This window comes from Microtus oregoni, unplaced genomic scaffold, assembly GCF_018167655.1.
Source record: "Microtus oregoni isolate MIOR12 unplaced genomic scaffold, Mior012 000028F_ref0000031, whole genome shotgun sequence".
NCBI classification, from domain to species: Eukaryota; Metazoa; Chordata; class Mammalia; order Rodentia; family Cricetidae; genus Microtus; species Microtus oregoni.
The window spans coordinates 12,968,143-12,991,457 of record NW_024543087.1 but is presented as its reverse complement, the minus strand read 5'-3'; the positions used below and the strand labels follow the sequence as shown (position 1 = coordinate 12,991,457).

At 42.6% G+C, this 23,315-nt stretch overlaps 1 protein-coding gene across 4 annotated transcripts in view; it reads right to left on the bottom strand.

The window, feature by feature from the left end:
* Mlh1 (mutL homolog 1) overlaps positions 1-23,315 on the bottom strand; it is a 42,450-nt gene that overhangs the window by 13,585 nt on the left and 5,550 nt on the right. For 3 of the 4 annotated variants that reach the window (XM_041677140.1, XM_041677143.1, XM_041677141.1), the window contains exons 4-12: positions 23,136-23,209; positions 20,842-20,914; positions 17,550-17,641; positions 16,344-16,386; positions 15,649-15,737; positions 11,457-11,569; positions 7,193-7,286; positions 5,165-5,318; positions 1,759-2,135 (exon numbers count right to left, since the gene is read on the bottom strand). In XM_041677140.1, the coding sequence (XP_041533074.1) occupies positions 1,759-2,135; positions 5,165-5,318; positions 7,193-7,286; positions 11,457-11,569; positions 15,649-15,737; positions 16,344-16,386; positions 17,550-17,641; positions 20,842-20,914; positions 23,136-23,209 (1,109 nt within the window). Of the gene's footprint in view, positions 1-1,758; positions 2,136-5,164; positions 5,319-6,880; positions 6,984-7,192; positions 7,287-11,456; positions 11,570-15,648; positions 15,738-16,343; positions 16,387-17,549; positions 17,642-20,841; positions 20,915-23,135; positions 23,210-23,315 lie in introns of those variants that run through there. The other variant, XM_041677144.1, reaches the window with a different exon arrangement.

Below are 23,315 nucleotides of genomic sequence, written 5' to 3'. Positions count from 1 at the left end.
CAGCAGTGAGCGCACTCTTAAGGGAAGCCCTCATGCTCGCTTTCTAGTGGGAAAGTTAGCAACAGAAAAAGACTTTTAAAGTCCAATTTTAAATGCTTAATTAAAAAGCTATTTTATGTTTATGGCTGTTTTGTCTGCATGTATGTCTGTACACCAGATGAATTCTTGATGCCTATTGAGGTCAGAGAGGGCACTGGATTCCCTGGGAGTGGAGCTATAGACACCTATGACATGGTGGATGTTCTAGGTGCTAAGAATCATGGGTCATCCATAAACTGGGTCATCTATAAGAATAGCCAGTGCTCTTAACTCCTGAACCTTCTCTCTAGTCTAAGGAAAGTTTTAGTAGTAGTGGATGCTAGAAAGAAAGTACAAGGTCAGGGTCACATAACAGACTGATAGGATGTAAGAGGAAACAGATCTTTTTGTCTGAATGGACAATGTGGTGGTTTGAGTGAGAATGACCCCATAGGCTCACATACTTGAATACCTGGTCTCCAGTTGGTAGACTTGTTTGGGAAGATTGAGAGATATGGCCTTATTGGAAGAGGTGTGTCACTGGGGCTGGGCTCTGAGGTTTCAAAGCCCACTCAGGCCCAGTTTCTCTCACTTCATCTCCAACTTGTAGATGGGAATAAACTCTCAGCTACTGCTCCAGCACCATGCCTGCTGCCTGCCTACTGCCATGCTTCCTGCTATAATGATCATGGACTAACCCTCTGAATTGTAAGTAAGCCCCTAATTAAAACTATAAGTTGCCTTGGTCATGGTGTCTCTTCATACCAACAGAAAAGTAACTAAGACAGAATGCCTTTGGGAAAAGGTGACATGTGAACTGAGATATGAGTGACAAGACCCAGAGTTCCAGGTTGAGGAACACCAAGGGCAGTGGAAGGATCTAAGCTCAGCTGGTCCAGGACAGCCACAAGAATCATGGGCGACAGTACTGCGAGGAGGAGGGGGAAGCCAGCAAATGAGGGTTAGGCTGTCATTCTGCCTGCAATGGGAAGCCCTGGGAAGGCTTTCAGCAGGAGGAACAGAACCCTATTTTTGCTTTAACATTTTCTGACTGCTCTATGATAAATAACACTTAGTTCCCCAAACGATAAACAAGTGGAATTATTTCTTTGGCAGGGTAAGAACATTAAATAAGATAATACATATAAAGTATCCATGCTTGGAAAATACCTGCAACATTTTATTCTCTGGAAAAGCTTCCTTAGGAGCCTGCTAGCTGTCTTGGCAGGACAATGCAGGAATGAACAAAGTAGAGTTCAGCAGTACGTCTGAGTGCAATGCTCACTTCAGCGCCAGAGTTCCCGATAGCACCTCTAGGAGAGCATGCACCTCGGGCAAGTGATTCTGAATTGAGTACTAGGCCACTACCTCATAGGCTCAGTGGGATCAGTATCTGGGAACTTCCATGGGCTCATAAACTTCAGGGAATTCTGTAACTGGGCGGCTTCTGAGAGGAGCACCAGCAGCTGTGGCGAGGATGGAAGAGCCATTTTAGGCTTTCCTCTCCAGTCACATCGGGTGTCAAGGGTTTGTCAAAATGCTTTATTAAAAACAAAAGCTGCACCTGTGCTCTTTCCGATGCGTTACTAACACTTAAAACCTTGGACGTTTAAGAACTCTCACAGGAAGCCATGTGAGCCACTGTCAAATGCAGACAGAATACAAGGCCACAGCCCTGTCCCAGTCTGCTTGTGGAGACCCTGCTGGAAGACAACTTTAGTGAGGAACAAGGGCCCACACCTGGGGTTGCCTGGACTGCAAGTGGGTGCTGCTTTCTGTGCCTCTTCTGAAACCTCTTGTACCGCGTCCCTCTCCAAGTTCTGACTCGTGGCAGCTGCGTCAGCAGGGGCTGGAAGCTCAACCATCTCCTCGTCTCTCTGCATGGCATCTTCAGGAGAGCCCTCTGTCCTGTCCCCTTGGACAGGGTCCTGGGGCTGGCTGGCCAGGGCCCTGCTCACAGGCTGTAAAAAGGCATCGAGCTTCTGGTCCCGGGAGTCTGTGCGGACCATCTGGTGAGCATAGACCTTGTCAGTACTTCCACTGGTAGATGAGGACGCCACACCTGTTGTGGGCTTAACCACCTCCCCAGAGGGTCCAGCAAGTCCTGGAAGCAAGGTCTGTTTCAAAAGAGAAGACAGAAGAGAAGGACAGACTTTAGTACATAAGTGTGCAAACCCCCAGCAGTAGTGGGTGGAGACATCAGAGCCAGAAGGAGTCATACCACAGATATTAGTACAGAAGCAAATTTATTAAAGGAGTATAAAATGTTCATAGGCATGAAATTTAAAAAAATCAAGCAAAGTTCTTATAATCTTAAAATGATGTTGAAATTGAAAACTGAAAAGTTTTTATAGCTTGTCTGTTTTTCTACTTATGAAAAGATCCTCTTTTATTTTTTATGGTAAAACACACACAGCATACAACATACCATTTTAACCTATTTTTAAGCTAGAACACCGTGGCAGTGAGTATATTCGTACAGCTGTGTATCCATTTCCAGACTCGGCTTCCATTTCCCCTCATCCCAGGCCCTGGCAACTAGCATTCTACTGTTTTGTTTTTTTCTTTTTTAAAATTTCTTTGTCAGGGACTGACCCCAGGCCTCTCACCTGTTGAACTCTACCACTAAACTATGTCCTCAGAATTTCACTTGTAAACACACTGAAGCCTAACTGAAGTCTAAAACTCAATGACTCTCAGAAGCAGGGAGCCCCAGGTCCCAGATTCTAGTTACTAAACAGCCGTCCTACTGTGAGAGACCAGGGAACCCCACTGAACTCTAAGACTCACTGTGATGGAGGGTGACATGTTTATGGCTTGCCCAAGAGGAATGCAAAGTGTTCAGCAGATTCTCCTGGCATCTTGATGGTCACAGTTTAAACATGGGAGAGAAAGAGAGGGACAAAGCCCTGGGGATGATTCTGATGCAGCCAGCATGGGTTTCACTCCAATGGAGTCCTGCTATGGGTGGAAGCACTTGCCACTCAGGTTCATGTTTCTCTGTGTGCTCTCTCTCACAGCCCAGCTGGTTCCCACAGGAAAGCCTCAGCCCCATCCCATACACTCACAGCAGAAGCATGCCAGCAATTTATATGTATGGCGTGTCTATTTTAATTACACACCACCAAAAAGAGGAAGATGGACACATGAATGGACCCAACAAAGGACATCTTAGATGAAGAATTACTGGTGTCAAATGAATGGGCTGACAGTCATTTGGCAAACTGATTGTTTCAGGATGTTCCAAGCCAGATCAGCAATGTGAATGTCCTTAACATCACGGAGCAGGACACGGGGACAAATACCTCAATGCTAAATTCTATGGAGCATGAGAATTTACAGTACTGCGAGGGACAGTCACTGGCAGTATGGAAAACTAAGATTTAAAGATTTGAATTTTTTTTTGAGGGATCAAACTAGAATGAACAAAATTCACAAGTAAATAGATTCTAGGATGGTTTTGAAGGACTGAGAGACGGCTCAGTGGTTAAAAGCACTGACTTCTCTTCCAGAGGACCCGGGTTCAATTCCCAGCACCCACATAGCAGCTCACAACTATCTGGAACTACAGTTCTAGGGATCTGACACCCTCACACAGACATACATGCAGGAAAAACACCAATCCACATAAAATAAAAATAAATTAATTAAAAAAGAACGTCTTGTGTCTGAATATAGTTATGTCTCTAGATTCCCAACTCAAAGGCAATTCAGAGGGATCCAAGAGAGTTAACTAGCGCCACAAAGAAAGAATCTGCCAAACCAAAAGTACAAATTATGCTACAGGAAACCTAGAGAAGTCAATGAAAACAGCAAGTTTAAAAAGGAGAAGCCAGGGCTGGCAAAAGATGGCTTAGTGAGTGATAGGGCTTTTTGCCAAGCTTGACAAACTGAGTTAACTCCTGGAAGCCACATGCTAGAAGGAGAGGACTGACTCCTGAAAGTCACCTTCTGATTTCCACATGCTCACCAGAGTACAGGTGTACAACCCCCACAGAGAAATGAAAGGGAGTGGGCTTACTTAATTCAAAGGGACTTAAGGGACCTAAAGACAGGCCTGGTGGCACACTTCTGAAGTCCCAGGTCTTGGGAGGCAGAGGCAGGAGGATCATTAGTTCAAGGCTTCTCAGCTACAAGCAAATTTAAGGCCAACTTGGGCTATGAAACCTTGTTTCCCCCCAAATAAAAATAAATACACACACACACACAGAAAGAGAGAGAGAGAGAGAGAGAGAGAGAGAGAGAGAGAGAACCTAACAGATTTAAAAATGTAACAACAGAAATATTATATTATGACTGGAACATCACTAGATACAGATTTGAACAAGGCTGGTAATCAACAGACTCTCTTGATAATTAAAACATTTGAATATAGATGATACATACACTGAATATAAATGATGTTACTGTTAGTAACTTTTTTAGGTATAGTATTTATATTATGGTTATGCAAGAAAATTTTAGATGTATGATAAAGTATTAAGGAAGAAATAAATGTCTAAAATATGCTTTCAGATTTACTTTTCCCTAAGGAAGATAGGAATAACTAAAACCAGCAGGGCAAAATGCTGATGATGGATAACAGATATATGTACTATTTAATTTTAACTCTGCTTAGAAATATGAATAAAAATTAAAACAAAGTAACAGCTCCATTCAAAAGTGTGGAAGACACCCACAGTGCAGAAGAGGGGCTAGGAGAACGGCTCCATGGTAGGAACATCTGCTGTGCAAGCATAAGGCCCCAATTCAAATGCCCAGCACTCAAGTAAAGTCTGGTCTGGCTACAAGCACCAATACCCAGTCATTGGGGCAGAGACAGGCAGATCCTGAGAGCCCACTTGCCAGTCACCCTCACTCAGAGAGCATCAGTTCAGGGAAAGCCATTCTCAAGGCAATAAAGAGGTATAAAAAAAAATCAACATCTTGCTCTGACCTCAGCATACAAGTATGGTTGTATGACTGGCACACATATGCATAGAACACACACACATAAATTCCTGAAGAAAATGTTACCTTTAAGAAAACTATCAAAGCAACACAAAGACAATTCGAAATTATAACAAAAAAATCCAAGTTTTCATGATATGGAGCACCCTTTAAAGCAGCAGAGGCCTAGAGAGTCTATGGAGGTAGATGCTCTCACCTGAGTGAAATACATCCTGGACGAATTGGACCCCAACAGCTTGCCCTCAATGTGCTGTTGCACACGCTCCAGGATACTCTCCTCATGCAGAAAGTGAACTTCATGCTTGGTGGGGTGCACATTGACATCTACATTCTGGGGACTGATTTCCAAACTGGCATGAAAAAAGAGGAGAGAAACCAAATGGTGGGGAAAATCTACAGGGTGACTAGACAATGTAGAGAGGCCCAATCACGCGGCCTCAAACCTGAAGATCAAGTCAGAGAGACCGAGTGCCATCTCTGATACCGAGGGGCCGTGCAGCTTCCAGGGTGGACACAACGGCTCTCCTCGTTGCACAGACTTACAGTGGGAATGAAGTCTATAGAAGGCACCGCCCATGTATACGGAGGTTATTACAGGTCAACCATCAGCACTCTAGAACTGCTGCTGGACTGTGACCCCAGGCAAGTGCCTAACTTCCCTGCATGTTTTCTCAGCTTTAAAGATAGGGTGACTATCAAACAGTTCCTCCTCACTTTTCAGGGGGAAAAAAAAAAGACACAGAAGAATTTGCTAGTCAACTCAAGAGGTCTTTCCCCTGCTCCAAGTCCATCTTTCACGGCTTACTGATAATGGAGTTTTGTGATATGAAGCCCTGTCAGCAGGGGCTACTACAAGGATGACAGGAGGGGTTTCCTAAGTCAGTTTTGGGAGCAAACATGCCACACCTCTTGTACACAAAACCAACGGCAAGTCATTTCTTCTTGTGGGCAGTACACCCCATAGCAGGTCCTGAGTGCGGAGATCTGCCTCACCCACTTCTCCCCAGCATGGCAAGCCACAGTCTGTCCTTCACTGAGTGATGGAAGGCAAGGGGCACTATTAATCCCACAGTCTTGGGATGGCTGCTCTCTGCACCTGCTCTTCCTGCCACTCATATCTCACTACTCAACTCCAATTTGAATTCAGTAGGCAAATTTTTCATTACTTTCCTTGTTCTGTTGCATGATTTCTATCTCCTGTTTAGATCAAAGACAGAGCAGCTGATGACATTACAGATTTATTCCTAGCAAGGAAACATGCAATGGCGTCAACAACTGCATGTTACATCTAAAATCTACTTTAGCCTATGGCCACAATACCCTGAGCATGCCTGACCTCACCTAAAGCCATTCTGAACCGTGGTTCAGACAGTAAACTTCCTCTCATTTCAGTGAGATCAGAACAAGGAAAGTGTTTTCAGATAGATTCTTGCTACACTGGTCTGGAACTTAAAATTCTCCAAAACACTGGATTTATAGGTCTGTTCCTGAAGGTTTAGCTGAGAATAAACTTGCAACATAGTTTCTGCCAAGAAGGCTAAGGTTTCAAACCTGAAAGATGTCAGTACAAGCTGGGCCCTTGAGTAGCCTTGTTCCAAAGAGAATGGTCACTCTTCATGCTGGTTTTGAGAGGCTTTTTCAGACAAGCAGAACAAGAAACAAAGAAGAGACCCTGACTTCTTTCTTTCTTCCTTCCTCCCTCCCTTCCTTCCTTCCTTTTGCACTATGGGGTTTGGTCTGAATAAGGCAAGTCCTAAACTATGAGTGATAACTGAAACATGACTACCAACTTAAGTCACTGGGATCTGCCAAAATAAAGACAAGAACTCTACAGGAAGGCAGGTATGTAAAGATGGTTACCATGCAGGCTTAAAAACCAGAATTCACATAAAGATAAGAGAGGAAAACTGACCCCATGAATGTGCCTTCTGACTTCCACATGTGTTCCATGTCCCATGCTTGCTTGTTCACTTTGTCTCTCCTCTCAATTAAATAAACAAATAAAATCTTTAAAAATGTTTAAAGACTCCCCACAGGGCAGGGAGGATGCTGTTTCATGACCCCAGCAGGAGGAACCGCAGAGTCCCTGAGTGAAAACAGGACCATTTTCCTGTGGGGAGGGACAGAGCATCCTTACACCAGCAGTGCCCAGGATCTGTCCTGGCTGAACACTGCTAGGCAATCTCTTTTACGGAGGGCACCGAGGAGGCTGATGCTGCATTACCTGAGGTACAGGAATGGGTGTGTGTTTTTGGGCAAATATGCTGCATATACAGTTTCTATGGCTTTTCTCAAGGCAGCTGATTCTACCAGCCGGTCTGAAAAACAAAAAAAGCAAGTACCCAGTTCAAAACTGTCCTTCAGGACGAGGTCACAGGTGCTTACTTACATGGTCATGAAGTCACCTTGGGAAGAACACCTGGGGAATGATAGCCTCATCAGATGCCCAGGAACAATCACCCCTTTATCTGTTACCACTTTAGCCATCTCACTACATGTTTGGGGCACTTCCTCCCACTCAAGCAGCAGAGATTAGAGGGTGTCCAATTCTGCCTCATCACCCCTTCCCATCAGCTCCTGTATATTAACTTCGCTGTCTCTGGACCTCAGCAGCCCTTGGATATTTCAGTTCACAAAGACAAAGCTACCCATCACACATGCCAAGTGCTGAGATACCATGGTGGTGAACGACTCACTGCAGCCTAGTGCAGCACCACGACAGAGCTGTGTGACACCCATCAGAGGAGACAGCAGCCAACTCTGCCCAGGGTCCAATAGCAGGCTTCATAGTTGGCTGTTTTACTCTTTAGGGGGGACCCTCCACCCCGCTCCCACATAAACACACAGAGACATATTCTTATTAAGAAACGCCCAGCCTTAGCTTGACTTGTTTCTAGGGGCTTTTCTAACTTAAGTTATTCTGTTTCTCTTTAAATATGTTTTGCCTCTGGGCTTTTTACCTTTCTTGATTCCTTCTTCCTCTGTGGCTGATTGTGTGGCCCCTGGTGTCCTTTGCTTCTTTTCTCATTCCTTGCTCTCTCTTCCCTAGATTTCTCCTCCTATCTATTCTCTCTGTCCACCAGCCCTGCCAACTTCTCTCTCCTGCCTACTTCTTGGCCATTCAGCTCTTTATTAGACTAACCAGGGATTTTAGAAAGGCACAGCAGTAACACAGTTTTACAAAGTTCAACAAATACAACGCAGCCAGGCGGTGGTGGCACACGCCTTTAATCCCAGCAGCATTCAAGAGGCAGAGGCAGGTGGACCTCTGTGAGTTCTAGGCCAGCCTAGTCTACAAGAGCTAGTTCCAGGACAGGCTCCAAAGCTACAGAGAAACCCTGCCTCGAAAAACCAAAAAAAAAAGCAACGCATCTTTGTATCATTAAACAAATATTCAACAGCACATAGTTGAGACTAAAGACAGAGAAAGAACTATTTCAGAAAAATCTAGCTCCCCTTTCTCCTGAGACAGGTTTTAAAGGATAGCTTAATGAACTGTTGTCCTGTGAACTGGCAGCTAAGGATATGCCACATCTTTTTATTTCCAAGAATAGTGATGACTTTATCAACAAGGAGACTATTAAATTCTTTTAGTGATCACAGAGGCCTAGTGGTGTGCCTGACAAGACAGATGGAGCAATCTGCTAAGGTCTCTGAAAGTGAGGCTGGCTATCACAGTGACCTTTACCTCTGTTCTCTAAGTGAGCACATACAGTAGGACAAAAACTTGCCTCTTTTTGCCATAATGAACAAATTGACCAGTGTTAACGCAGACTATGGCACATGGACCAATCAGAAACAAGAAAAGGGCAGTCAAATGACACTTAACTGACTTTTGTTTGTCAGCTCCGCAGTCAACATGTATAATCAGAACAGTTATTTCTTATTTTTTTTTAACTGCTGATTTACTTTGGGGGGGGAGCGGCAGGGGTACATGTGGAGGTCAGAGGATGCAGTGGTGTGAATAGGTATGGCCCCCATAAACTCATGTTTACGAATGCTTGGCCTATAGGGAATGGAACTATTAGGAGGTGCAGCTTTGTTGGAGGAAGTGTGTCACTGTAGAGGTGGGCTTTGAGGCCTCCTGTGCTCAAGCTTTGCCCACTGTGTCACAGTCTTCTGTTGCCTGAGGATCCAGATGTAGATCTCTCAGCTCCTTCTCTAGATCCATGTCTGCCTTCATGCTGCCACTCTCACCATGACGATAATGGACTAAGCCTCTGAAACTATAAGCCAGCTCCAATTAAACGTTTTCCTTTCCAAGCCTTGCTGTGGTCATGTTGTCTGGTCACAGAAATGGAAACCCTAACTAAAACAGAGGACAACTGAGGAGTCAGTTCTCTCATGCCACCATGTGGGTCCTGGGACCCAAACGCAGGTCATCAGGCTTGTTGACAAGTGCCTAGACCAGCTGAGCCTTCACACTGTCCTCCATGCTGCAATTCTTATGTTTAGAACAAAACAGATAAAGGTGTTATTCCCAAACCTTACATGTGGGATTAAGCCTTATTAGCAGGCTTAATACTTCTTGGTAGGGAAGGGACAATGTCTCCTAATAGAAACACCTTAACAGAAGCTGTCTAACAGTGGTTGGCCTCTCCTAACTCCTCCTGGACTGCCCTGAACAACTCTTGTAAAACACACATGATTTGGATGCTGGAGAGGGGGCTCAGCAGCTGAGCACTTGCTGCTGCTCTTACACAGGACCCTAGCACACAGCAGACAGCTCACAGCCATCTGCAACTCCAGCTCTAGGGATCCAGCGCTCTCTTCCGGCCTCTGCAGACACAGCACCCTCACATTTGTGCATGGATAAAAACGTGCACGCATACAAATAAAAGTAAATAAAAAAGAATCTGTTTTAAGATGTACAGTTTGAGACATTTATAGCCATTTACTGCTGAAAAAAGGAAGAAAATATACAATTTCCAATAGCACACAAAGAAGATGAGAACTAAAATTAGGATAAAATGCTTCCCAATAAAGGCAAAGGACCAGTAAGACCCCACAGAGATACATGTACATTCATGATGTTAATCACCAGATAAATAATGAAAATGTGGTCCATATACACAGTGAAATTTTATAAAGTCATAGAGAAAAATGAAATCATTAAGTTTACAGAAAAATGAATTGAACTGGAAATCACAGAAGAAAGAAAGACGAGGGTGGCATGGGACGGATTCCTGTGACATGAAGGTGGAGATGGACTAGACATGGAGACACAGGCAGGGGAGGGGGCTGAAGATGGCCAAAAGTAAGCTGAAAATGCCATGAAACCTAGAAACCAAGTAAATACCTATGCCTTAAAACAAACAAACAACCCTAAGGAAGCCCATACCCTTGGGCTGGAGAGAAAGCTCAGCAATTAAGAGAGTGTGTTGCTCTTGCAGAGGGGCCAGGTTAGTTCTCAGCACCCACACGGTAGTTCACCTAACTCCAGGTTCAGGGGATCTGGCCAGTTCTTACCTCCAAGGCATCAGGTATACATATTATGGACAAACATACATGGAGGGAAAACATTCACATACTCAAAATAAATAAATCTAAAATAAACTTATTTTAAAAGCCTATACCCTTGTCTTAGATGTGTACTGTCCTCTTTTCAATTCTTCCTCTCTCATACCTTCAATACCTATCTTAAATCTGTATTAAAAACTGATTCTTAGGCCGGGCGGTGGTGGCGCACGCCTGTAATCCCAGCACTCGGGAGGCAGAGGCAGGCGGATCTCTGTGAGTTCGAGACCAGCCTGGTCTACAGAGCTAGTTCCAGGACAGGCTCCAAAACCACAGAGAAACATTGTCTCGAAAAAACCAAAAAAAAAAAAAACTAATTCTTAGTAAACTCCAATTTTGCTTTAAAAAAAAAAAAGAACTTTGAATATAAGAATATGAAAATCAAATGCATGGAAAGATGCTTCTTGCATCTGAACAGAAGCTAAGTTCAAACTTCTGGGGCTTGGGAGGCAGTGTGATTCTAGCACCATCCAACACTTGCTATATACAACTAAGCTACACAAATCCAAAAATCAAATTGCATTTACTTAGTAAGAATCATGTAAATAATAGGTCATCAGAGAGACAAGAACTAATTCAACCTAATTTCATTTCTTCCTTGATTTCTAGAATTATTCTGAGTGTCATAAATTTAATTCTTTAGAAGAAAAAGGGTCTTAGGATTCAGCTTTTTAGTTACAATGCCTATACTCGAGTCTTGATTTTCTGCTGTACAATGTGGAAAAGCAGCCCTGACGTAGGGTCAGAGTAGAGCCTGCTTGTAAAGGCTGTAATGCAGACTCATGAGGAAGGCATTCTGGCCTACACAGCTCAAGGTAATGAACCAGACTGTGACAGGCAATGACACAGACTTAAGATAGAATAGGGCTAACCTCTGACATGAATTTCCCTGTGTAATCTAACCTGTGAGTCAGGAACTCTCCAGGTTCCATAAACCTCTCTCTGTAGACACTTCGCTCTTTCTCACTTACGGTTGATGAAGAGCAGGAAAATGCACTTCTTCACGGAGTAGTTTGCATTGGATATATAGCCATTCATTTTGAAAGACAGGGTTTTATCCTCACACCCAACTTCTATCAGCTCTCTGTTTAGAAAAGAGAAATTTTGAGACTTTTTTAAAGTACAAGAAATCTCACATGATATATATGTATCACAAGAGAAAAAAAACAGGGCTCTTTCCCATAAACGAACTCTGGATTTAAAAAAAAAAAGGAAGGAAGAGGAAGAAGGAAGAGGAAGAAGGAAGAGGAGGAGGAGGAGGAGGAAGAGGAAGAGGAAGAGGAAGAAGAAGAAGAAGAAGAAGAAGAAGAAGAAGAAGAAGAAGAAGAAGAGGAGGAAAGACCTGACCTGAGACTAGGTTCAGCTGAGGTCCTGAGAGTCTACACACTATCTGGCATCTATCTATCCACTCACCTACTCAGTGTTTTCAAGTGTTTGTGTTCAGTGCTGGGCACTACTGTCACGCTGAGAGGTAAAATGAGTCTAAGCTCTGAATCCTTACTATGCCTGAAATTTTTTTTAATTGATTTTTATTGAGCTCTACATTTTTCTCTGCTTCCCTCCCTGCTTCTCCCCTTCCCTTCAACCCTCCCCCAAGGTCCCCATGCTCCCAATTTACTCAGGAGATCCTGTCTTTCTCTACTTCCCATATAGATTAGATCCATGTAAGTCTCTCTTAGGGTCCTCATTGTTGTCTAGATTCACTGGGATTGTGATTTGTAGGCTGGTTTTCTTTGCTTTATGTTTAAAAAAATCACTTATGAGTGAGTACATGTGATAATTATCTTTCTGGATCTGGGTTACCTCACTCAAAATGATTTTTTTCTAGCTCCATCCATTTGCCTGCAAAATTCAAGATGTCATTTTTTTCTGCTGTGTAGTACTTCATTGTATAAATGTACCACATTTTCCTTATCATTCTTTGGTAGAGGGCCAGTTAGATTGTTTCCAGGTTCTGGCTATGACAAACAAAGCTGCTATGTGTAACATGAGGGCTGGGCTTGTTGGGGTTTCTATCCTGCCCAGTTCCCACAGCTGTTCAGCCCCAAAGAAATTCACACAGAGAGTCTATATTAATAATAAACCAATTGGCCCATTAGCTCAAGCTTTGTATTAGCTCTTATAACTTATATTAATCCATTATCCTTATCTATGTTAGCCACATGGCTCAGTACCTTTTTCAGCAGGGCAGATCACATCCTGCTTCTTCAGTGATCTGGGCATCTGGGAAATGCTTCCTTCTTACCAGAATACTCCTGTTCTCCTTGTCCCACCTCTACTTCCTTTCTGGTTGACCCACCTAACTTCCTGCCTGGCCAATCAGCGTTTATTTAAAACATGATTGACAGAATACAGACAATTCTCCTGCACTAATTATGAACATAGTTGAGCACATGTCCTTGTGGCACGATTGAGCATCCTTTGGATATATACCCAAAAGTGGTATTGCTGGGTCTTGAGGAAGGTGTTTCCTAATTTTTTGAGAAATCGCCACACTGACATCCAAAGGGTTGTATCAGCTTGCATTCCTACCAGCAATGCAGAAGTGTTCCCTTTACCCCACAGCCTCTCCAGCATAAGTTGTCATCAGTGTTTTTGATCTTGGCCATTCTTACAGGTGCAAGATGGAATCTCAGAGTTGTTGTGATGTGCATTTCTCTGATGACTAAGGATGTTGAGCATTTCCTTAAGTGTTTTTCAGCCATTTTAAGATTCCTCTCTTGAGAGCTCTGTTTAGGTCTGTACTTATTTTTTTATTGGATTATTTGTTCTTTTGTAAAGATTTATTTATTTATTTATTATGTATACAGCATTCTACCTGCATGTATGCCTGCACACCAGAAGAGGGAACCAGATTTCATCATACATGGTTGTGAGCCACCATGAGGTTGCTGGGAATTGAACTCAGGACCTCTTGACCTCTGAGCCATCTCTCCAGCCCAGATTATTTGTTCTTTGGATGGCCAATTTCTTGAGTTCTTTGTGTATCTTGGAAATCAGACCTCTGTCTGATGTGGGGTTGGTAAAGATCTTTTCCTATTCTGTAGGCTGTCATTTTGTCTTGTTGACCATGTTCTTTGCTTTACAGAAGCTTTTCAGTTTCAGGAGGTCCCATTTATTATTTTTTTCTCTCAGTGTCTGTGCTACTGGGGTCATATTTAGGAAGTGGTCTCCTGTGTCAATGCATTCAAGTGTACTTCCCACTTTCTCTTCTATAAGGTTCAGTGTGGTCTTTGATCCATTTGGACTTGAGTTTTGTGCATGGTGATATGCATCTATTTTCATTCTTCTACAAGTTGATATCCAGTAATGTCAGCACCATTTGTTAAATATGTTTTCTTTCTTCCATTTGATATTTTTTGCTTCTTTGTCAAAAATCAGGTGTTCGAAGGTGTGTGGATTGATATCCCGGTCTTCTATTCAGTTACATTGGTCCTCCTATCTGTTTTTATGCCAGTACCAAGCTGTTTTCAGTACTGTAGCTCTGTAGTAGAGTTTGAAGTCAGGCATTGCGACGCTTCCAGAAGTTCTTTTATTGTACAGGATTGTTTTGGCTATCCTTGGTTTTTCCTTTTCCCCATATATGAAGTTGAGTACTGTTCTTTGGAGGTCTGTGAAGAATTTTGCTGGGATTTTGATAGGCATCGCACTAGATCTGTAGATTGCTTTTGGTAAGATTACTATGCCTAAAATTTTATGGTAACTAAATCCCAAAGCTTTAAGTCTAATACTCATCTCTGCTAACCTGACTCTTTACTATACTGAACAGCACCAATGAGGTTCCCAAGAGTGCTTACTGGCAAGGACAGGAAGACAAGATACGTCTTCCTAAATTTTCAGGATTAAGCTATTAGCAGCTAGTTAACTCCTAGTAGCCTTCTTCTTCAGTCTTCATTGACTCCAGAGATTTTTCCTTCTTGTCCTGGTATTTTTCTTTTGGGGCATCAACAGAGCCTACCAATGAATGGCATAATTATCTCATTCCCTTTCAACTGGAGTACTGAGAGAGCAAGAATCACTCCAGGTCCACCGCTGTATCCCAACTACAGTTCAGCACTCACTAGATTTTGCTGCGCAGGCCAGGGATGCTTTTCCTGCAGTAACATACCCTCTGAGTCCTGGGGTGGGCATAGTGCAGCCTGCAGTTCTGTACATACACACTGACCCACAAAGCCTTTCTTCCTCCAATGTCTCAGAAAGGCAATTTGGAAACCTACTTCTGGAAATATTTAATCTCTTACAGTCCCTACGGATTCCATTGACTAGTGTTCAGTCTCAAAATCTTGTCAAAAGCTCTTAAAAGATACTCTGTAGAATACAGAGATCTTCCTTTGATCTAGGAGTATAGGTTTTTTTTTTTAAAAATTAATTCACATTTAATTAGGAAGAAAAGAATGTTGACAAATAAACTACTTGTTCCCTTGGTTATGCTCTAAGAATGAACAGTTTGTCCTTGGAAGTAGAATTTCAGTATTAGGACAACTTCCAATGCTTTTGAGACCTTGGGGAAAATCAAGCAGATCCAGTTGACTCCATCTGTGCTATGTGCTATGAGCACCTCATGTACGCCTGCACAAGAAGACTCTTAATAATCTGGGGTATGGCATGGGCCTTTGGGACTTCATGAATTCCTAGCAAGAAACCTGTGATGGTGCTGGTGGATTTTTACAAACAAGGAAGCTCAGGAGTAACTCATAAGCAAACTCTTCTCTTGGTCCTTCTTTGATTATGACAGGCTGCTAACACCCACAAATCTAGACTTTAAGAACAGAAAATTTCATCCAGCTTTACACCCCTAACTTCTGATACAAATTTTAAAACAAGAAAGGAAATTAATCAATGCTGAATGACAAGTAAATTAAATTACAACAGGAACATTAAGGGCGACAGAATTCTGAATTATAAACATTTTGAAAATGAAGGTCCAGAGAATAAGCACATTCACAGGCACAGCATTCAGGAGGCAAAACTCCCAGAGAGCACTGAGTCCCAGTGAGACAGTGATCACATCAATCACCATGAAACCCAACAACAAGCCTGCACACCCGACTACACTAGCCCTAGCAGCATCCACTGTCTCAGTAGCTTTCAGAACAACACAACGGGTGATGAACCAAGGGAGGGAATTCCAAGGACTTTACTATACGTGGGTTACTCACATACCGACTAACAGCATTTCCAAAGATGGAGCGAATGTTGTCCACGGTTGTGGCATTGGGTAGTGTTCTGATATCAGCCACTGTCTCACCTTGCTGAAAAACAACAGACAGCATGGTGACTTGACATCTGTTGCGGGAGGTCCTCCAGCTCCTCCTCTATAACTGCTGAGATACCAGCCCATTGGGGCGTGGTCTCTCTCCCTTTAAAAAAAACGGCCACTTCCCTCTCCTCTCTTCACTTCCTGCTCCAATGGCGACTAGACTCCCTTCCTGGTTGCGCAGAGGGCTGGGACGGTGATCTGTAAGTTTTTTCCCCTTTAAATAAATACCACCCTATTAATCATAATTCCAAACTGGTGTGGCATTGTTTGTGACTTACGCCTTCAGACATCCAATGGCCCTGAGTAGTAGAAATTGTTTCTTAAAAATGTCCTATGTTTCCTTCCTTTGTCCTTCAAAAATCCTAATTTAGTGACCAGAGAGATGAACCAGTCATTAAAAACACTGGCTACTATTCTTTTTCCAGAGTACATAGTACTCACAACCATCCGCAACTCCAGTTCCAAGGGATCTGATGCCCTCTTTTGGCCTCTGTAGGCACCAGGCATGCATATGGTGCAGAAAAACACATGCAGGTAAAACATTTGTACATATAAAACAAAAATAAATATATCTTTTGAAAAAAAAATCATGACTTACTTTTTTAACTGAGAAACTAATGCCTGAATTGTGTATTGAATACCTAGAAAAGAAAAGGCAAAAGCTAAGTAGAGGATAGTCAAATACATAATACTTTTAATTTAAAGGATCTACTTTTAATTAAATAATTTGGTAGATTTATAAGAAAAAGGTGGTTTAAACAAGGATATATACAACCAAGATACCTTGGTATAACCTATGTTATTTCCAAGGAAACAAAACAACAGAGACTCATGGAGACAACATTGCCAACCATGACACAGAATGTTAGAGGCCGCCCAGTCTGAACCTACAGGGTTATTTTCATGATTGGCTCCCTTACTCTTTCCTTAGCTGGTCCTGCTCCAGTACCCACAGGCTCTGTGAAGATGACTTCATCACGCCTCTGTCCACCAACCCCGCTGAGAACGGTGCTTAGGGAATACATCTATTAAGTACAGTTTTCCACCTTACCACACTTAGAACCAAAAGAGTCACTGAGAACATTTTTGACACTGATTTATACAACTATACTAGTGGAAGTGAGGAGGGTTAGGGGACCTAATACATGCACCTCTTCCTATATGGACAAATATATTTTATAAATACTAAAAGACAGTTGACACAAACCACTATTAAGATTCAAAGACACTTGAGATCAAACCCACACTTCAGCCACTTGTGCCAATATATTACGTTTATCAAAACATAATTCTGCGTTTAGCTACCCTAAGACCCTTCTCCTGTTAACAGCCTCCAAGTCGCTTTGGGAAACTCCTTTAATCCCATCTCTCCCAAGGCATACTAAGTAAAGACTGACAACCAACAAGTTTTCCCAGAGCTGTGGGTACAAAACTATGGATCCCAGTAAAGTCAGTCATAGCACTGTCTAGGACAGAACTTCAAAGGAGAGGCAGAGGAGAACAGGAGGACCACCTGTCACCCTGTGCTACCTCTTCCTACCCAATAATCAAGCATTCAGTGATTTCTTTTTGAGTTATGGTAGCTAAGATCAGTTTGCTTCATCTTCCAGCAAAGAACCTACCAAAGGAGACCAACTGTACCCCTCACAAGATGGGTCAAGACTTAGGATTGATGAGCAAACTGGGACCAGAGTAGCACACAAGTAAGTTTTTGTCTGCACCTAGGTTAATTTACAAGCACTGAGGCATGTTCTTTTCATGAAAGAGCTCAAGGACTCACTCACTCCCAGATTTTGGACAGTACCTGCCAACAACTTCTAAAATTTTCCCATACTCTTCACTTGGATTTTTCAAGGCTTTCCTCCTCGTCATTATGTTGTAAAAAAGGTCCTCCACCTGAAGAGAGATCCAGTTGTCTTGTAAGTTCATGGGCGTACATGGAAAGCTTCGCACTGTCTACCGAAAGCTGGACCTCAGGTTAGTGAATCCAGGGACATTGCCAACAGCACTGTTCTAAGTCCTGATTTGTGGGGAGGGGGGCAGGATAAGAAAGCATCAACAAAGGAGTTAAAGAGTATTTTTCCTGTATCCCACATTCACTCAGGGGCAGGATAAGAAAGCATCAACAAAGGAGTTAAAGAGTATTTTTCCTGTATCCCACATTCACTCAGGGGCAGGATAAGAAAGCATCAACAAAGGAGTAAAGAGTATTTTTCCTGTATCCCACATTCACTCAGGGACAGGATAAGAAAGCATCAACAAAGGAGTAAGGAGTATTTTTCCTGTATCCCACATTCACTCAGGGGCAGGATAAGAAAGCATCAACAAAGGAGTAAAGAGTATTTTTCCTGCATCCCACATTCACTCAGGGGCAGGATAAGAAAGCATCAACAAAGGAGTAAAGAGTATTTTTCCTGTATCCCACATTCACTCAGGGGCAGGATAAGAAAGCATCAACAAAGGAGTAAAGAGTATTTTTCCTGCATCCCACATTCACTCAGGGGCAGGATAAGAAAGCATCAACAAAGGAGTAAAGAGTATTTTTCCTGTATCCCACATTCACTCAGGGGCAGGATAAGAAAGCATCAACAAAGGAGTAAAGAGTATTTTTCCTGCATCCCACATTCACTCAGGGGCAGGATAAGAAAGCATCAACAAAGGAGTAAAGAGTATTTTTCCTGTATCCCACATTCACTCAGGGGCAGGATAAGAAAGCATCAACAAAGGAGTAAAGAGTATTTTTCCTGCATCCCACATTCACTCAGGGGCAGGATAAGAAAGCATCAACAAAGGAGTAAAGAGTATTTTTCCTGTATCCCACATTCACTCAGGGGCAGGATAAGAAAGCATCAACAAAGGAGTAAAGAGTATTTTTCCTGCATCCCACATTCACTCAGGGGCAGGATAAGAAAGCATCAACAAAGGAGTAAAGAGTATTTTTCCTGCATCCCACATTCACTCAGGGGCAGGATAAGAAAGCATCAACAAAGGAGTAAAGAGTATTTTTCCTGCATCCCACATTCACTCAGGGGCAGGATAAGAAAGCATCAACAAAGGAGTAAAGAGTATTTTTCCTGCATCCCACATTCACTCAGGGGCAGGATAAGAAAGCATCAACAAAGGAGTAAAGAGTATTTTTCCTGCATCCCACATTCACTCAGGGGCAGGATAAGAAAGCATCAACAAAGGAGTAAAGAGTATTTTTCCTGCATCCCACATTCACTCAGGGGCAGGATAAGAAAGCATCAACAAAGGAGTAAAGAGTATTTTTCCTGCATCCCACATTCACTCAGCGGCAGGATAAGAAAGCATCAACAAAGGAGTAAAGAGTATTTTTCCTGCATCCCACATTCACTCAGGGGCAGGATAAGAAAGCATCAACAAAGGAGTAAAGAGTATTTTTCCTGCATCCCACATTCACTCAGCGGCAGGATAAGAAAGCATCAACAAAGGAGTAAAGAGTATTTTTCCTGCATCCCACATTCACTCAGGGGCAGGATAAGAAAGCATCAACAAAGGAGTAAAGAGTATTTTTCCTGCATCCCACATTCACTCAGGGGCAGGATAAGAAAGCATCAACAAAGGAGTAAAGAGTATTTTTCCTGCATCCCACATTCACTCAGGGGCAGGATAAGAAAGCATCAACAAAGGAGTAAAGAGTATTTTTCCTGCATCCCACATTCACTCAGGGGCAGGATAAGAAAGCATCAACAAAGGAGTAAAGAGTATTTTTCCTGCATCCCACATTCACTCAGGGGCAGGATAAGAAAGCATCAACAAAGGAGTAAAGAGTATTTTTCCTGCATCCCACATTCACTCAGTTCTCAGACAGGTAATGGGAGATGGCGCTATGGCATGCTGTTTGTTAAAAGTATAAAAGACTAAAATATGAGCCCATTTAAAACTGTCTTGCTCAAGAGAGTAGACAATTTGGTAAGACATGAATGTAACTCTACAATGAATTACTATATTACATGGCATTCAGAGACATTTTTCAAACTAAAGAAAATTATAAAACTCTGGAGATAATTTGGATAATTTGGAGTTCTCAACAATCATCCTAGGTATGCAGCTAAGGCTCCCCTAGCCAGCACCATTGGGCATTTCAATTGTATTTTAATAAATAAAGACAACCTGAAGACCTGAAAAGCAAAACAGCCAGCCACTGGCTTTTACCCTGACCTCAGCCTGAAAAGGCGATCCTGCCTCTTGGAATCTCAGAATGAGACTGCGTGTTGACAACGGTTTCCTCCTTTTTTATAATACTCTCTATGGCTGGGATTAAAGGCATGGACCACCATGATTTAAGGCATGGACCACCCGATTTCTATGGTAACTAGTGTGGCTACTGGGATTAAAGGTGCGTGTCATTGTGACTACTAGGAATAAAGGTGTGTTACCATAACCTGGTCTGCAAGGCTGACCAGCGGGACTGTTTTACTCTCAGATCTTCAGGCAGTCTTTATTACAATACAATTGACATGCCACCACACAGCACTTTGAAGCACATGCTTGCTTCTGTCTCCTACCTGCCTATCATGCTCAGGACTTGAGATGTGCTACAGCTGGGGTCAGGAGTGAAGGGACAGAGACGGGAAAGATGACAGGGAGGTGCCCATGGGATCTCAGACTGGAAAGACATTGACATACTAGGAGAAGGCTTTTGACTCACAACACTCATGACCCACCCACGGCCCTGAGGCAGCCGAGCAGACATTCTCTGCTCTGCTTGAGACACTGGAAACTGAATTCTGAGATGTTAGTGACCTGCCTGTGAACACACGAGCACTAAAAGGTGAGACTGGGACTCCGACCCATGTCTTCTAGTCCACCATAATGATGTCTCAATGCCAACTGCTCTGCCACTGATTTTTACCATCCCAGCCTCTTACAAAAGACAAGACATAGGCAGGCTGCCATGCCATAAAACCCAATCATCATTTTTCTTACTTAGAAGCTTAGGTATCCTGGGGCTTCTATTACAAATCAAAACTTATCTGATTTTTACACCAGGAACGCAGAGCCCATTTTACTTTTACTTCAGCATTCCTACTAAGCTGTGTGTCCCAAGTTTTATTCCGATGTGCCACTCTTACCGTAATCTGGGTACCCTGGTTGCCTGCACACGGCTTAGGAGGGGCTTTCAGCTTTCCATCTGAGTAACTTGCTCTAGTCAAACAACATAGAAGATTATTTGTATCTAACAGGATGCTTAGCCAAAGCATAAAAACAAAAACCCTAATATAGACATTGCAGCATATATCTGTAACCCAGACACGAGGAACACCTTGAAAGTCCCTAAACTACATGAAACAATAAATACATCAATACTTCACATGTAAAAGATGAACTTCTTATTTAAAAAAAAAAAAAGCTTGGAAATAAATAAAATCTCATACACCAAAATTAACCAGGCCAAAGCCTATATAGTTCAATGAATTTCTATACAGTTAGAATAGACACTGAGAAATAAATCTGTGGAGCTCCAGATTAAATTTACACCTTCAGTAAGAAATAAACTTTATTTACATACTTATCCACCACCCAACACAAAACCCATGACAGAACTAGTAAAACAATGCACTTTCTAATCTTTCATAATTGTGTCTATTACCTGGATTTGGTTCATATTACATCTCATTTAAAAATGAAAATTATATCAATACATTATAACATAGCCATATTATATACTGCTAATTGGATTTTATAGAGGCATTTTATTTTATCTTACTTTAATGTTATGTGCATTGGTATTTTGCTTGCATGTATATCTGTGTAAAGATTCTGGATCCCCTGGAAATGGAGTTACAGATAGTCGTGAGCTACCATGTAGGTGCAGGAAACTGAACTGGGGTCCTTTGGAAGAGCAGCCAATGTTCTTAACTGTTGGGTCATCTCTCCAGCCCTAGAGGCATTTTCTTAGTTGAGGCTCCCTCTTCTTAAGTGACTTTAGTTTGTCTCAAGTTAATATAAAACTATCAAGCATAGGAAGGCACTGGGGGTCAAAGCGATACCTCTGGATTTCATCCTGCCTCAGAAGGGAGCCAGTAGAAACCCCAGATAGGGCATAACACAAAACCAGAGATCATGAAACAGGTACCTCAAGCTATTTACAAAAAACTTAACTCACAATTGTCTCTCTGGTTTATAACATTCCAGGCAGTCCACCCAAATTCACATAGAATCAAGACCCTATCATCAGCCTTGCATACTCCGAAGCACTACTACATCACACATTAGTCTGCTGAAGAAGGTGGAAGACACGGAATTTCCTATTTTAATTTATAAGCAATTTGCAAGCTTCAAATGTATTTTATTGTTGCTTTTCTTTCTTTCTGCATTCATTAGGTACTACTACTTACTACTAGTTTTCAGGCAGTGGCAGCCAGTGCTTACAAAAACAAGAGCATGATTTTGAGTTCTTAAACTCCATTTTGGTTCTGTTCCAGGACCATTTTGAGCTTCTGGAAACTGCCGGCACGACAGCCAGCAGCCAGATCACTCAGGTACAGGCTGAAGGGAACCAGAAATGTAGGAGTCAGCAAATGAGTGTTGACTCTTCAGCATCCCAGCCGCAGACCTGTCATCAGCCCAAAGTGCTACCCTACTAAAGGGCAAAAGGGCAGTACTAACACTAGCAACTATTTGTTTAGAAAACCTATGTGCAATAGACATCTTCCTTGGTGCTTGTAATATGTTACAGCTTATCAACTTATCTCTCTATCTCCCTCTCTCTCTTTTTTTTTTGGGGGGGGGGGCGCTTCAAGACAGGATCTCTCTGTGTAGCCCTGGCTGTCCAGGGACACGCTCTGTAGACCAGGCTGGCTTTGAACTCAGAGATCCGCCTGCCTCTGCCTTCCAAGTATTGGGATTAAAGCTGTGCCACCACTACCCGGCACAATTTACCTCTTAAGTAGCCACAAAGTGGGGCTAGAGAGATGGCTCAGCTATTAAAAGCACTGGCTGATCTTCCAGTAAAACACAAGAGGGCAAAGAGAAAATAAACAGAAAGGGGTTTCACTATCTCTTTACGGGGCAGATCTCATGACCTGGAAACTTCCCGAGGACCTGTATTCAATTCCCAGAATGCACATGGTAGTCTATAATTATCTGTAACTCCAGTCCCAGAGACCCCACCCCGTCTTCTGGCCTCCAAAGGCACCATACATACACCTAGTGCACAGATATGTATGCAGTCAAAACGTCCATACACATAAAATAAATGAATCTAAAATGTAAAAAGAACCCATGATCATCCCTGTAGATAAACAATTTATCCCTACCAAGGGAAGAAAACAAATATCTTAACAACAACAACAACAAAGGAACACGTTGGGGGGAGGGGATCCACACTGAGACCAAACGCCTCACAGAAGTCATCATCACATACCTGTATGCACATTTGCCGTCAGCTGTTTTGGTTGTAATAGTAACATGAGCCACATGGCTTATGCTTGCCAAAGCCTAGGGGGAGAAGATGAAAGGAAAACTCACTGTCGCTTCATCAAAGGCAAAGTTTATCTAACTTGCCTCTTTTGATCTGCATTAATGAAGCAACAACGAACAATTT